At 34.6% G+C, this 17,375-nt stretch overlaps 1 protein-coding gene across 8 annotated transcripts in view; it reads right to left on the reverse strand.

Annotated features, from left to right (window-relative positions):
* Window positions 1–17,375, reverse strand: part of STAU2 (staufen double-stranded RNA binding protein 2) — a 329,861-nt gene that overhangs the window by 151,644 nt on the left and 160,842 nt on the right. For all 8 annotated transcript variants that reach the window (XM_053559242.1, XM_053559239.1, XM_053559244.1 and 5 more), the window contains 2 exons: window positions 12,347–12,484; window positions 4,486–4,617 (listed from right to left, as the gene is read on the reverse strand). In XM_053559242.1, coding sequence (XP_053415217.1) covers window positions 4,486–4,617; window positions 12,347–12,484 — 270 coding nt within the window. The remainder of the gene's footprint in view (window positions 1–4,485; window positions 4,618–12,346; window positions 12,485–17,375) is intronic.

The raw sequence follows: 17,375 nt of genomic DNA on the forward strand, positions 1-17,375 counted from the left end.
AAAAAGAAAAACATATTGACTAATCAATTAAGCAAAGACACATGTTTCTCACATAGTTATTCTGTATATTCTCTCCATCTCTGATCTCAGGACAATGGCTATAAGCATAACTAACATGAACAGTATCATCTATATTCCTTTTCTGCATTTGAATCTATTTCTTGTGCCTTTTCTTTACCTGCTCATTCAAAGCTATAATTTAAGGTGTCAAGAAAGCCCAGTAATCAGTATATGTATTATAGTGAACATAACCTTTAGTTTGATTATAAAGTTAAGTAATTCTTAGTCAAACAGTAGTAATAATCATCATAAATACTAAAGTAACTAAAAGCTTCTTTATCACTTCTGAGGTCAGATTAATAATAGAAATGTTACAATGTTAATTCTGGAGAAGTCCTACAATATGGATCACCGAATACTGCTAATGATATATACAAAAAATTGAAAGCTAAGTCCTAACTTTAAGCAAAACATGTAATATCTGGACTTTTGCCAGAAGATTTGTTTGGTATAAAATATAATTCAAAACACAGATATTTTTAGTAGGTATTATAATCAAATTAGTAAGTGACTTTGGCTAGTTATGTTTTCTTTTTGAGGACCTGGTATTATTGATATGAAGTACTCAGGGGAGTTATTTCTTATTGTGATCAGCATTTTATATTTAATGTTATCAGATGACTAAGGCCAAACGGATAAATTAAATTCAGATATAAACATAAAATACAATTCTAGCAGTTTACTATGTTCATTTGTTTAAAAAAATTATTATTGAATTTTATCTCTTTCATTTTTTATTATACATCTTAGAGGACAAAGAAAGATATCAGTGGTAGACAACAGAAGCAAAAATGAAAATAAAGAATCCTGAAAAATAAGTTCACAGCACATTAGAAAGAGCCCACAACTTCATACGAAAGAAAGGACATCCCTTTCCCCTTTTCCTTATTTCTTTTACCTCTTTAAAACACAAATTCCTCTCTTACTTCACATTTGACATTCTGAGAGATGGCTGCTATAACCTTTGACTGCAAAATGCTGACCCAGGCATCCCTCACAGAACAGAAATTACTGTGTAATAAAATAGACTGATAGTAGTTAACAGCTAATAGGTAACAATTAAAGTGTGGTTGCTAATGTGCTAAGTGTTTTGGATGAATATGGATTGTCTCATTTTCATCCTCACAAAAATTTTATGAGATAAGTGATACAAATACTCAATTTTACAAAGAAGCAAATTAGGAAGAGAGAGTTAAGTTTAAATACAGACAATATGTGGAGGTGCAGGACATCAACCTAGATTTTCCATCTGAAGAGACAGTAACCATGCTACGTTGGTACTATCATTATTAGGAAAGAAAGAAGCAGTTGAATAAAAGAATAAAAACGAAAGCTATGGTTATGGATGAGGTGTACACTGGGCATTTACCGTTTACATCTAAGAAAGAAAGAACTACACTGGGATGAACAGAGTTCAGAACCAATAAGACGAATGTGCCAGAGGCACGGCTGGGATGTAAAGCACTACTGCCAGAACAAAGCAGGAAAGGAGAAGTAGCCACGTATGAGGGATGAAAGGAAGTTAAAAGATTTTGAAAAACTAAAACTGTTATCAGTGTGAAAACCTGGTGAACAGAAGTAAAATATATTCAATGTTTAATTCTGTCCTTACTTTTAATTGTATTCATACCTCTAAAACGTAGTGTGTACTTATCAAACTGGTGTCAACTGTTCAGGTTCTTACAGAAGTACTGATGTTTCAGGAACCCTGGAGCAGTTTCACGATGAGATGCACAATTCCAGGCTTTCCAAATAAGTAGATTTTCATTTTTCATGAGTGGAATAAGTAAAATCTGGTCCATTCAACTGTACTAATTTCTTCTTTCCCTCGCCTTGCTTTTGTTACCTTCATAACTGAATTTTAACCAGCAGGTGACATTTGATTTTCATCTGAAAGCTACAGCTAGTGCCTAGATTTCTGACTCTTCTAGAGATGACTGTTTGGAGAATAAGGGTAAAGGGTCAGCGGGGACAAGACCAAAGAAGTTATCAATGAGAACAGTCTCCTGGAAAGGGGAGATGCAGCAGGCACAAAGTACGGCTCATCCTCTAGATCTTTCTTCTGTATTTCTTTTTTTTTTTTGTAGAGACAGAGTCTCACTTTATGGCCCTCGGTAGAGTGCCGTGGCCTCACACAGCTCACAGCAACCTCCAGCTCCTGGGCTTAAGCGATTCTCTTGCCTCAGCCTCGCGAGTAGCTGTAAACATGCTTTTACTAAACTGAATTTCAGTCCTTCCAGCCTTTTGATTTTTCCCCTATCTATTATACTACTTGCAGCTTACATTCCTATCTGCCTCACTGGGACCCGGTATCATCCTTCCTCTAGCTATCAACTTTCAGCCCTCTGTCCTTCTGTAGACCTTGCAAATCTCTAACCATGACCTGTTTTCTTCCACGTCCAAATTTCATGGTCTGCAGAACTTTATAAGCTGACATCACTTAAAATTTGTAGATTCTAACCCCATTATGATAATCAGTAATCTCTATAATGCACTCCTCACAATGACTGGCCACTCTTGATATAAACAGATGGACTATCTTTTAATCCAATGAGGATACTTCCCCTGTTGTAAGAGGATGTAGGATGAGCAAATGTTTGTAAATCCAGGTATATGTTGGTAGGAAAGCCTGTGGGCCTTACAATTTCTATGTTCTCTGTGAAATACAAGACTAAATCAAAGAATGAGAGGAAAGTTGATTGAGGGAGGCTATGAGTTTGAGGAAGGTGTGGAGACTAAGGAATTAGTCACTTTAGGGTGGAGAAGAGCTGGCTGATTAAGAAAATGCACATTCCCAAGCTTTTCAGTTCAGTTGAAGTTGATGTTCCTCCTTTCTTAACTCTTCTCCTTCTAACAATGATTAAAGTTATTTAATTATTAAATTATATTCTCTATGCGTAATTTTTCACCTTCAACCAAATACTAAGCCTACTGCTCTCTGATTTCTACCCCAAGGCTTGTATACGGTTTCTATTTAAACATACCAGAAGGAGTACTCTCCTCTGTATCCCAAAATATTTCTAAAATCCATACACACACACACATACAGACACAGACACACACACACATACATACACACACACACAGACACATAACCTGTTGTTGGTTCTGCTTTTTTGGAGAACCCTAACAGAGTGGGTATGCAAACTGTTTAAAAAAAAAAATCAATGAAAGTAACTGATTAATTAAATTAACGCCGTTTCTGTTCTGTTTTGCTTTCAATTAACTGACAAATAAATGTCTATGAGATTTATTTTGACATATTTTTATAGATCACTCACCACTTTTAAGTCAAAATAAATGTGTTAAGTTAAAACAACATATATACAATATAAGAACTACAGAAACTAGAACACATGTTAGGTTTCATGTTACAAATACTTTTAAAAGAAAAAAAAGCACTAACTAGCCAGTTTATAAAAACAGAATCAAAATCTCTAGCAATACCTTGCCAATGATTTCTTTAATCATTCAAAATAATTGCCTAGATTATCATGGCCACCTTAAAAAGAAAAGTATATCTAAGTATTTTTAAAAGATGATTTTTTTTTTTACTCTAAACTGCAGAATTGTGTTCCTGTAAAAACTAGAAATACCTCTGAAACAGAATTCTTATGTGAGAAAAGGACCTTCTCAAAGCATAGTGTTTTTGATGTTAAGTAATTATTAAGCCTGTTTTGTAAATGTTCATAAAAATAAAATGTATAATAATATAAAATAATAATAATATAATAAAATGCATAATAGTTCTATGTATGCACGTATAACAAAATGATCATTTAATACACAATGAAAATAAGCCAGTTTCTGCCAAATTATCTGCCAAGTCCTGAATTCGGGGTTCTCTGCTTCTCTTACAACAGATGTAGGTGTTAATGATGTCATTAACTGCTGCAAAAAAAATAGGGTACCATGAACACAGGTCTTGGCAGAAATAAACACCCTCAGAGTTTACCTTTAAGTAAATAGAAAAATTATTTTATAGAGTGTCTGTCCAATACAGTTCCTGCCCTAAAGGGATAAGTCATAATTTTTATTTCCAGTGTTTTCAGCTATATTTCAAAAATAGGCCAACAACTTCTGCTCTTAAAAGGTATAAAGTAAGACTTTGCATATATGGCAAAAAAAAAAAAACATTCACAACAGTCAATACGTTAAAAATATTAAGTTGGTATTATATAAAATATGTATAACCATATGATAAATTTTTTGTATTCGCTAATCATAAAATTATTCATTAATATCTCATCTTAAGTAGACGATGTACTTGGATCACCTATATTCAAAGATAAAGAACAATGCCTCAGAAAAGTTAAAATTGACATATAAGATCACAGAAAAGTTAAAATTGACAACTATGATCAGAATTTATTAATCCCTTTGGTACTCTGACAAAAAGGAGATAAATGTAAACTTAAGTCTCACCTTCTCAAGTTGATCCTGAAGACTAGTAGATGCTTTATAACCCAGTTGTAATAGCATTGCTTCTGCAGCATTTTTTTTTGCTATCTTTTTATTAGGTCCTGTTCCTGTAGCAACTTCATTGCCTACCTTGACCTGGTAAAATTAAAGAAAGAAGTTAATGATACCTATTTGGGTAAACAGGAAATCTTTACCTCACAAAGCAATATATTTATTATACTCTCTAGCATTAAAAAATATAAAGGTCAGTCCTAAGTAATATAACATTTATGTAATATTATATATGTATTGAAAAATATGGAAAATGTTCCTCAAAATATCAATGAGGGTTATCTCAGGATAGGAAATTTTATTTATTTATTCATTTATTTATTTATTTTTGAGACAGGGTCTCATTATGTTACCCTCTGTAGAATACCATAGCGTCACAGCTCATAACAACTTCAGACTCTTGGGCTTAAGTGATTCTCTTGTCTCAGCCTCCCAAGTAGCTGGGACTACAGGCGCCTGCCACAAGGCCTGGCTATTTTTTGGTTGTTGTTGCAGTTGTCATTGTTGTTTAGCTGACCCAGGCCAGGTTTGAACCTGCCAGCCTCGGTGCATGTGGCCGGTGCCGTAACCACTGTGCTACAGGTGCTGAGCCAGGAGGGTAAATTTTAGAGGATGGTTACTTCTTTACACATTTATGTTATTAGACTTTTTAAAACATTAAATATGTATTATTTACATAAGTAAAAAAACAAAATTTACATTTTAACAGAGTTCATGTTGATTATGACTACCTATAGTATTCTTTATTTCAATTAATCCACGCAAATGGCTAAAATTCATATTGGGACTATTTAAAGTAATGTTCACATTGCATCCTAAGTTTACAAGGATTTATATTAAATAATTTCTGAAGACAGCTGATATACAAGAATTACTACAATATTGTGGTTAAAAACAAAGTTCCTGATTCAGACTTGGATACAAAATTCAACTCTATTTCTTAGCTGTATGAACTGGTGCAAATTATTTAGTATCTTTAACCCTCAGGTTCTTCATCAATAAAGCAAGGGTAGTATATATCAAGTAGCTCATGTGTTGCCTTGAAAATTAAACATGATAATGTATGTAAACCACAACGTTTAATCCATTACAGCTGCTGAATAACAATAGATTTTATCACAGAAACTATTCCACAGTTATCTTTTGTGAGCAACTAACACATACACATATGTATTTAAATATACATCAGCCATTTTATACCCAAGTATACATTTTCTGAGCCTGATAATACTGGATTATCTTTTAGGTTTTTTGTTTGTTTGTTTGTTTTTGAGAGAGTTGCACTCTGTCACCCTGGGTAGAGTGGTGTGGCATCATAGTTCACAGCAACATCAAACTCTTGGGCTCAATCAATCCTCCTGCTTCAGCCTCCCTAGTAGCTGAGACTACAGGCGCCTATCACAATGCCCAGCTAGTCTCCAACTCCTGAGCTCAAGCAATCCATCTGCCTTGGACTCCAGAGTGATAGGATTAGAGCCATGAGCTACCACGCCCTGCCTCAATTATACTGTTTTTAAAAGATGCATGTGCTAAGAAATAACACAAATATAGAAAGTAAAGGAAAAAGCAAGAAAAGATAGAATTTCCGTTTGGCACCTGTAGCTCAAGCGGTTAAGGCTCCAGCCACATATACCAGAGTTGGCGGGTTCAAATCCAGCCCAGGCCTGCCAAACAACAATAACAACTACAACTAAAAAATATCCGGGCGTTGTAGTGGGCCCTGTGGTCCCAGCTACTTGGGAGGTGGAGGCAAGTGAAGTAGCTGGAGGTTGCTGTGAGAGAACATGTAGAAGAACATATACAGCCATAACAGCTTGTAGAAAGGTTGCAAAGAAACGAGCTAAACATCCACCTCAAGAAGTTACAACCATAACAAAATAAACCCAGAGAAAATATACAAGAAAACAGCAGAAATTAAGAAAACAAAGTATAATAGAGAAGTTTAAAAACCTAAAAGTTGATTACCTCAAAAGATTAATAAAATGGTAACCTACAGGTAAGACTGATCAAGAAAAAAATAAGGCACAGATAATGAAACAGAGACTCACAGTTTCTGTAACATTACAAAGTAATAAGGAATACTGAGAACAATTTTATGCTGTAGTTTAAAAAAATATTTAGATAAGATAGAAAAAATTCCTAGATAATAAAAGTTAACAAAATTGCCACAGCATAAGTCTATAAAAGATAGGATTATAACTACTAAAGAAATTAAAACCGTAATTAAAAAAAAGCCATAATAAGAAAACTCCTGAGAGGATCTCTACAGCGTTCTACATTGAATTTAAGAAAGAATTATGCAAATATTACACAAATTCACTCAAAAATAGAAAAAAGGGAATCCTTTCCCAATTATTATATGAGGCATCATCACTGAGTCCAAAACCCAAGAACAGTATAGGAAAGGAAATTTACAGAACAGTTTTATTCATGAACATAGATGCCAAAGTTCTAAACAGTATAATGAATAAAGCAATATATAAATAGAAGAAGAATCATGATAAAGTTGGGTTTATTCTAGAAATGCAAGGTTGGTTTAACATCTGAAACTCAGACAAAAAGCAATGTATGGAATCTGCTATACTAATAGGTTAAGGAGACAAACCATATGTTTATCCTAACAGAGCAAAAGCACTGGAGAAAATTTTACATTCCTCCATAGTAAAAACAATTAGTAAACCAGGGAAAGACGGAAGCTGCCTTAATATAATAATGGACGTTTTACAAAAACTTACAGCAAATCTTAGCAACCATCATATTTAATGTTGAACAAAAGAGATTAGAAAAAAGGCAAGGATGTGCTCTATTATTAGTAGTATTTAACATTTTACTGCAAATCCTGGACAGAAAAATAAGGCAAAAAGAAAAAAGAAAAGGATGACTCAGAAGGAAAGAAAAAAAGCCCTCATTATTTACAGATGTTAATATATAGAAAATAAAAAAAAACTACAGATGAATTATTAAGAATTTATAAGAATGTAACTAGTTCTCTGTATAAAAAGGTCAGCATACAAAAAGACAACTGCATTTCTACATTCCATTAATGTCCAAGTAGGAAATGAAAACTATTAGAAGATACCCTTTACATTAAATGAAAATCAAGGACCCAGATTGGGCAAGGCCTCCACACAAAAAACAAAAGCATTATTGAGAAACATTAAGAAAACCTGACAAATGGAGCAACGTGCAATATACATGAATTGAAAACAACAGTAGTATGATCAGTCCTCTTCAAACTGACCTACAAACTCAATAAACTGCCATCAAAATCCCATACATATTTCTACATTACAATCTTGACAAGGGGATTCTAAAATTTACATACAACTTTACATAGAAATGCAAAGAACAGTCAAGATCCTTTTGAGGAAGTACAAGGTGGAGGCATTTACTTGTTTTCTAGACTTAAAGTTAACATAAAGGAAAAGACAAATCTGACCACATTAAAATTAATTATGCCTGTTCTTCAAAAAGTACTATTAAAAAAAAGGAAGAAAGGAAAGTCAACACAAAAGAAGATATTTGAAATGCCATTTGAAACTGGGCTCCCATCCAGAATGTATAGTAGATTCCTGTAAATGCGTTTTTTAAAAAGGTAATAGAAAAATGAGCAAGAGAGCTGACCTAGCAATCCATATCTAAAGTCTGATTGTTTTACCAGATGTCACTGTTTTTGTTTAAAAAACAAAATTAGAAAGCTTCAACAGCTTCACGCCACTTTAATAAAATTTCACAATGACAATACACTGGGTACTAATGATCAATCAATACATGGTACAACAAAATTCAGTTTTCAGAAACAACAGTATGATACTTCTACCCACATTTTCATTTCTGGCCCTTGTGTGAAATCATAATACTGGCTGTTTCATCTGTCCCAGAAAATACAGATCCCCATTTGGTATCCACACTTGAGTACTGTTCAACATTTATTCTTATACAATTAATTATGATGAGCTTTAGTTTTATTACTATTTCCATCGCCACTTCAATGAATAAACCATTTTTAAGGAATTGGGGATATACGGTCCAATGGTAGGTAACAAAACACAAACTTAACAAACATTAACGACATGCAAATGATATGAAAAAGAAATTGTACTCTCCCAATAATTTTATTCAAGACAAACTAAATGACAGAATTACTGTACCATATGAAACACTAAAAATATATTCATTACAGAATCACTGTAACAACTATCACAAACTGTGTAGTTCACTTCTGTAAAATGTTTTCTGCTATTTCTGAAACCAGAAACTGCCACATTTTAACAAATCAGAAGTAGTCTGTGGACCTGTCTCTGAGAAGCACTGATCTAGCACAGTCAAGGCAGATCCTTGGAGCAGGATGAACACACCCCACCTACCACATCAGTGTCTGCCTACACCTGACCTCAACACCACAGGCACTATGGAAATAACATGCTCAAATCGCTGGCTGGAGGGGCTGCTGCTACCTGTTATTTTTTCCAGCGCTTGGTTTGTTCCCCAGCTTCACCAGCCTCTTATGTTATTGCTGGAATGCTCATCAGTGAAAAGATAGTTTAGTTACATCAGAAGCTTCCTCTACTGCTCTGAGGGTCAAAAGACTTTGCCAAAGTAAACAGAATGAAAAGATCTCAGAGCAGTAAATAACTGCGTAACATTTTTCATCTGTCTTTACATGCTATCCATACCTTGCTCACTATTCTTTCAATTTTTCTGTTGTTGCATCCATAAATCTCATTTATCTACCCTAGCCTGATGCCCTGTGGTCCAGGAACCTGCTCTTGGACTTGTCAGCTGTTTCCATCTCTGCATTCACCTTGTCTCTGTTTCTGTCAAATTTCCATCTGACCTTTTCTGATACTTTCAAGACTTACTTCTACAACTTACATCCTAGATGCATTTTCCCATTCACTCATCCCTCACCTTACACAAGCTTTTATAATTGTATGGTTCAATAGTTTGTAAGTTGTTAATCCTAGAGTAATTTGTTAGTATTAAAAAGATCACATTGCTGAAGGACTTTCATTCCCTGCTAATAAACACGATTCCTCAAAACATTGCTTTGTTATAAAAGTCAAGTAAGTATACAAAGTAAATTCCATGAAATTTCATCTTCCTTGAAATCTCACAAATTTGATAATTATTCTTAATAAGGTCTCTATTTTAAAATGTTAATTTCTATCTTCAAAGAAGCCCAACTATTTTACTATGCAGCAAATTTAAGACTGCCAGATTTTTGTCTTTAAATTAAACAAATCAGTCACATGAAGAATCAATTCCTCAAAAAATTAAGAAACAAAGAAGCTCTGAAATAGCATTTACCAACAATGTAAGCCATTATCTTTCATTGAAAAGCAAATAAATTGATGAAATTTGATTTATATATGTAACCACCCTGAGATCTTAATCATAGGTACAAAAGTTAATATGGGTTATCATAGGATATATAATTATATAGTGTGCTGATATGCAATTTAGTTAGCATTATTTTCTGTTGAAAAATTAAAATATCTCTCACTAAAAAAATAAAAACCTTTAAGAAATCTGCTTTGGGACTAAGTACCCACATAATATCAGAAATTTTCTTTTTTTAAATCTAGTAACCAACACAAGTAACTACATCCATTTTATAAGATATAAACATATTTTTTGCTGATAGATAAAATTTAGCATATTACCACTACATATTTTACTCCCATATTCGATTATAACAAATGATAACACTGCTTAAGTAATTTATATAAAAGCCTTTGCTTTGATAAAGTTGCAGCAATACTGTAATGAATCCACTGGGGCTTCCAGAAGGGAAAAAATAATATGAATTCAGTGTGAAAACATTTAAAAGCACAGCCAAATGTCCTTGTTTGACTAGAATGTTTATGAATACCCATAAAACGAAAGCTGGCCTAAGATACACTAAATTCCTTTTTCAAAGGGGTACTCAATATACTCCACAGAAAAGGAATTATTTAATAAAGCCAACGCCAGTTTATATTCCCAATACATGCCTAAAATTTAGGTGGTTTTTTTTCTTCAAGCTCTGGAGTTAAAAGAATACATTTTAGAAATCTTCAAAGCTAATAAAGTTAATAGGAAAAATGGTGAATATATTTTACCAAGTGAAGGTACCAGAACAACCTAATGACATCTAGACAATAATGTGATTACTAGCCACAAAGCATTCTCCTTGTTTAATATGTGGGTTCTCAGTACTGGTTTATCTGTGACTACTGCATTATAAGTTTACATCTCCAACAAAAGCCAAACATACTGGCTCTCAGGCAGGCAGGCAGCAAATGTCTATCAAATGTTTATTAAGCTCCCACTATTTACAAACCACTATACTGGTACTATAAGATAAAGAAATATGGAGATTATAAAATAGAAGGGAAAGCAAAACTTAGCTATACATGAAAACTTAGTATGAGATACTATTTCTCAGTGCCAAAATGTCTGCCATATAGTCATTAGTAAGTATCTACTGATTTTATCTGGATTACATGAAAGGTGAGATCCTTGGTTTTGACTATAAAAGTTTATTTGACCCCATGATTGCATTAATGCACACAGCTATGATTTAATAAAATAAATAAATAAATAAATAAATAAAAGTTTCTTTGAAAAACCACTTGTTAGGGACAATAAGAATTTAAATATAGGGTGGTGCCTGTGGCTCAGTGAGTAGGGCGTTGGCTCCCCCAAATACCTAGGGTGGTAGGTTCAAACCCGGCCCAGCCAAACTACAACAAAAAATAGCCGGGCATTGTGGCAGGCACCTGCAGTCCCAGCTACTCGGGAGGCTGAGGCAAGAGAATCACATAAGCCCAGGAGCTGGAGGTTGCTGTGAGCTGTGACACCAGAGACAGACAAGAGAGACAAAGTGAGACTGTCTCTAAAAAAAAAAAAAGAATTTAAATGTAGACTGGGTATTAGATGATTCTAATGAATCATGTGTAATATAAAACTTTCCATATCTTTTAGAGGCATACACTAAAGTATGTAAAGCTGATATGGTATGTGGTTAGAAGTTAGCTTTGAAATACTTCAGGAAAAGAAGGAAAGGAGGGAAAAAAGAAGAAAAGAAGGGAGGAAAGAAACAATAGCTGAATCAAGTGTGGCAAAAAATGTAAGTGTGGGTGTGAGCATATTAGGGATCCATTATACTGTTCTCTCCCCACCTTAGGATCTGTTTGAAATCTTTGTAATAAATAGTTCTTGTAATATTTTTTTTAATAAGTGGGATGAACGAAGATAAATAGATAGAATTTTAAAAAGAGGGCACTTTAGGCATTCTGTCTTAATGCTAGGCGCCCAGCTGCCAACACACTCACAATACTCTTCAGTTTCTTGGCTGCACAGTCGGACCTCAGCAGTACTGAGTCCCTCAGCCCCCACTGCAGTTAGCCAGCCAGCTCACTCACTTTTTCTAATTTTCCTGACAGCCCACAGGCTCATGCTCTTGGCCTTGTTCCATATACTACATTCATCCTTCTAAATATTGTTTCTAATTCCATTTGTCTCCAATTCCTAGTAGTTAATAGACTCCGGCTGAAAAATGTAACACAAAAAGTTATGAGATAAGCATTAAATGATAAATTCTGTAGCAAATAACCTGTGTGAACTCATAGTCCCTTCAAAAACTCATGTTGTCTATTCTAACACGTCCTTGACACTTGGATGTTTCCACCAAGTTGGTAGTTGAGCCTGGAGGGGATGCGTGCTTTAAATGTAAACACAGTTTTGCTTTCTGCTTTAAATTCCTAGTTTGCCTTCCTAACACTTTTCAATAGTTAAAATAAAACTCTAACATAAAGGTTAGAAATACCTGCATCACAAATTCTCGACGTCGAGGCATTCCTCTTTCTGAAAGCAAAACATAATCTGGCTCTTTTTCCTTTTTGGCCTGTTGAATTTGAGCCAGACGGCTAATGGGGTTCATTCCTTGACCATATTCTGGACCAGCCTGAAAATTAATTTAAGAAAAGGTGTCAAAATATGCTTGTAAACTTTATTCTTAGATCCTTAAAGAAGCAATGGTTTTCTCCCTCCACTTCTACCCCCCAAAACTAGGACAGAAGACAAATATGAGTCATTTATGAGGATTTCATAAAGGAAAATCATAAAAAAGAGTCTGTCACTAAGGCTTCCATGGGGTTCAGAGGTATTACTGATATTACTGATAAGCTGAGTCAAAAAGTATGCTTTTAAAATTGAGTGAACTCTTCAACAAAGCAGAGTTGCTTTACAACTTCTGTTCATCAGAAAACACAAAAAAAGAATGTGAAGAGACAAGTCATGAACTAGGAGGAAATATTGTTACACATGTAATTTAAAAATATACATCCAATATTCGAAATATATTTGAAAATTCCTAAAAAGTATTAAGGAAAACAGAATCTAAAAGGAGAATGGACAAAAGAGATGAACAAATATTTCACAGAAGGAAAGAAACAGGAAATGATCCTCAACCTCATTAGGACACTGAAAATACATATAGATGAAAATGTCATGGAGCTACTATTTCACACCCACAGATCTAGCAAACATTAAGAAGTCTGACAACCCCAACTGTTAAGAATGAGGAGTAACAAAAACTCCCCCAAAACAGTGACAGTAGTATAAACTGGAAAACAATTTGGCAATGTCCAGTAAAGCCTAAGATGGTACATCCTACTCCTAACAGCCTACTCCTAGGCACAAATACACTGTAGAAAACTATTATCCATGTGTGCCAGCTCCTATCTGCAGCCGCGTTATTTTACAGAGGAAAAAGAAAACCTGGAAACAAATATTTATCAATAAAAAAAATAAACTGTGGCATGTTTATACAGTGGAATGGTATATAGCAGTAAAGATGAATTAAGTATTGTTACATGCATCAGGATGAGTGAATTTCAGAAAAATGGTAAGTAAAAAAGAGTAAGCACAGAATGATATATATGTAGATATATAGAGATACAGCATGATACAATTTATGTAAAGCCTACTAAAACTATTAATACAAACTACTGCTGAAATTAAACATCATTGATATAAATAGGAGACATATTGCATCATGTATCAGAAGACCCGATATTGGTAATATAGCAATTCTACTCAAACTATTAATTCACTGTAACCCCAATAAAAATCTCATCAGGCTTTTTTTGGTAATAATTGATAGGCTGTTGCTAAATTTCACATGAAAATGCAAAGGACAATGAACCAAAAGAATTTTGAAAAAAAGGATAAAGACTTAGACAACCTGATTTCAAGATTATGAACCAGGGCTTCAAGGTATTATGTGTAGCATTTGGATAAAGGCAAAGTGATCGAAAAAACAGAACAGTATCCAGAAAGATATTCACATATATATCTGGTCAACTGATTTTCTAGGAAGATACAAAACCAATTCAGTGAAGAAATAACAGTGCTAAGATAACTAACTGGATATTTATATGCAAAAAAGGAACTTCTATCCAAATCTCATATCATTTACAAAAATAATAAACTCAAAATATATCACAGACCTAAATGTAATTTCTAAAACTGTAAGACTTCCAGAAGAAAACATAGCAGAAACTTTTGTGACTTGGTTAAATAAAAATTTCTTAGATATAACATTGAAATCATATTCCATAAGGAAATAATAAATTGGGCACCTTCAAAATTACTATTTCCTGCTCTTTTTTTTTTCTTTTTTGAGGCAGTCTTACTTTGCTGCCAAAGTGCCATGGCATCACAGCTCACAGCAACTTCAAACTCTTGGGCTCAAGTGATTCTCTCGCCTCAGCCTCCCAAGTAGCTGGGACTACAGAAGCCTACCACAATGTGTGGCTATTTTTAAAGATGAGGTATCGCTCTGGCTTAGGCTGGTCTCGAATTTGTGAGCTCAGGTAATCCACTGGACTTGGCCTCCCCAGAGTGCTAGGAGTATAGGCGTGAGCCACCATGCCTGGCTATTTCCTACTTTTTTGAAAAAGACAAGTCCTAGGCTTGAAGAAAACATGTAAAAGACAAGTCATAGGCTTAAAGAAAACATCTGCAAACCACGTATCTGATAAAAAAATTGTATCCAGAATGTATAAAAATCTCTAAAAATGCAGTAATAAATTTATTACTATTTTAAATAAGCAACAACTAAGCAGGCATAAGATCTGAAAAGACATTTCATCAAGAATCATGTGCTACTAAACATAAAAAATCCTCAATATCATTAGCCATTAAGGAATGTAAATTGAAAATCACAATGACATAGTAATATACATATATTTGCACATCTGAAATTTAAAAGACCATGCTAAGTGTTAGCCAGAATGTGGAGCAACTGGAATTCTCTCACATCGCTGATGAGAATGTTACATGTTACAGCTACTACCTCTTTGAAAAACAATTGGCAGTTTCTTAAAAAGTTGAATACGCCTCTACTAAATGACCATGACAAATGGAAGCAAATGCTTGTAAGAAGGTAAGCACACAAATATTCATAACTGCTTCATGTGTAACAGCTAAAAATTAGAAACATCCCAAATGTCCACCAACAGGTGAAAAGATAAACAATTGGTGATGATACATAGAATAAAATACTACTCAGCAATAAAATAGAACCAACAATTCATAAATAAGACAATATAAATGAATATCGGAATAATTACGCTAAATCAAAGAAGCTGCGACTCCCAGCTACATTTTCTGTTTTTAGAAAAGATGATGCCTCACTTTTGCTCAGGATGGTCTCAAACTCCTGGCCTCAAATGACCAGTGCCTGGCCTCGCGGAGTGCTAAAATTACAGGTTGAGCCACTGCACCAGGCCTACTAATAGGTTTTAAGCAGAGACATGACATGATTAGATAGGTACCTCTAAAAGATCACTCATTTTTTAAAAAAAGATCATTTGGTGTCAAGAGTACTTACAGGAGGGCTCGTTAAAAGTTTACTGTGGTAGTTTAGGTAAGAGATGATTGTGAATTGGACCAAAGGGTGGCGGAAGAGATGGAAAGAAATGTAAGAAATATTTAGGTGACAGAATCAATAAAACATTGTAATTTATGTGAAATAAGGGATAAGAGAGAAGAGAAAGATGACTCCCAGCATTCTGCTACAGCAGCTAGCTGGTAGTGCCAGTCACTGAGACAGAGAAAGCTGGTGGAGAAAGCTTTGGTAAAGCAACATGAGAAGTCTGGGACATAGACTTGGAGGTGGCCAAGAAATACTAAATGAAGGTGTCGAACTGGCAATGTAAGCACAGACAAGTGTTCTGGAATTATTTGTACAAAGATGGAATTGAAACCCTTGAAGTAGGAGAGTAGCCTAGGGAAAGAGTTAAGAGGAAACAGACTGAGAACTTCACTATTTCAGTGGTTAGGGAGAGAGCAAAGGAGACTTTTGGCTTTTGATAAAATATTGGCTTCAACTTCTAGTTATATCTTCCAAAATAAAAATTGAATAATTTATAAAGGGAATGAAGAAGGATTGGTGTAAAAAGACAAATCCACATAATGATTAAGTCTAAGACTGATATCCCAATGAAAAGAAAAGCTTTGAGTCTGGCACTAGAATATACTCAGTTTGTGAAGAAGTTCAAAAAAGTATGAATGTGTTTCCAGCGTTATTATTTTATTCCTATTTAATTTGACTCTAAGAATGTCTTTAAATTCCAAAGAAATTGCTGTTAATATAGGTTCTAATGACAAAGAACTAGATGCACAAATCAAATTTAGATAATGATAGAGTGCTGAGAACATTAAGAATGGCTTGGGGCTCGGTGCCTGTGGCCCAAACAGCTAAGGAGCCAGCCACATACACCTGAGCTGGTGGGTTCAAATCCAGCCCAGCCTGCCAAACAATGACAGCTGCAACCAAAAAATACCTGGGCATTGTGGCAAGCACCTGTAGTCCCATCTACTTGGGAGGCGGAGGCAGGAGAATGGCTTGAGCCCAGGAGTTGGAGGTTGCTGTGAGCTGTCATGCCACAGCACTCCACCCAGGGCAACAGCTTGAGGCTCTGTCTCAAAAAGAAAAAATGGCTTGGTTTCTTTCTTCACTGAAATGAACTACTAGCTCCCTTGAAAATTAAGTTATTCCTTGGACACTAAATAATAGATTATCATCCTACAAACTAGTTAAGGATGGTTGTATAATAGCTGTGTCCAGAACATCTTATCCCTGACACTGCGAAACATTCTTTGATGTCACATTTTAGATGGGAACTGTTAAATACACTAAAGAACAGGATGTAAACTCAAAGACATCATCAGGGCTGTTTTACATATTAACAGGGTAGCCTATACAGTAAATCTTAAAATTGAAAATTTCACAATTAATCAGTTTCAAATGAGCACTACAATGAGAAATGACAACTGTATCAGAAACCCCTCACTGCTACAGGAGCTTGGGTAAGTTTCCTAAACACTAAGGGCCTCATCTGTAATATGGGAATGAATGCTACCTGCTATACCAGAGAGTGATCAAGAGGATCAAACGAGACAATGCAATAGTTTACTACTTTAAATGAAATCAAGCAAAGCATCACAGATAGTCTCTGTTGCTGTTGAATATAAGGAACTATAGACTCTAGCTATATAAGCCATAAAAGGAAGTGAGGAAAAGGCTGAAAATCAAGGTATTATTACAAGCAAGTCCATTTGTTGGCACATTATATGGCATGACCATACTTAAAATTTCCGAGATTCCAACTCATTATATGCATGTTACTTTCTCAAAATAATCTTAACATTTCAGAGGATATCTATACGCTTTATTTTAACATAAGACAGACATGGCACAAGTAAATCCAAGTGTGACATATGTGAGGAAAAATGCAGGAGGTCAACCTAATCTGGGAGTGGGAAATTATCAGAAAAGTATGTCTGGA

The sequence above is a fragment of the Nycticebus coucang genome, chromosome 13 (genome assembly GCF_027406575.1).
Source record: "Nycticebus coucang isolate mNycCou1 chromosome 13, mNycCou1.pri, whole genome shotgun sequence".
Lineage (NCBI taxonomy): Eukaryota > Metazoa > Chordata > Mammalia > Primates > Lorisidae > Nycticebus > Nycticebus coucang.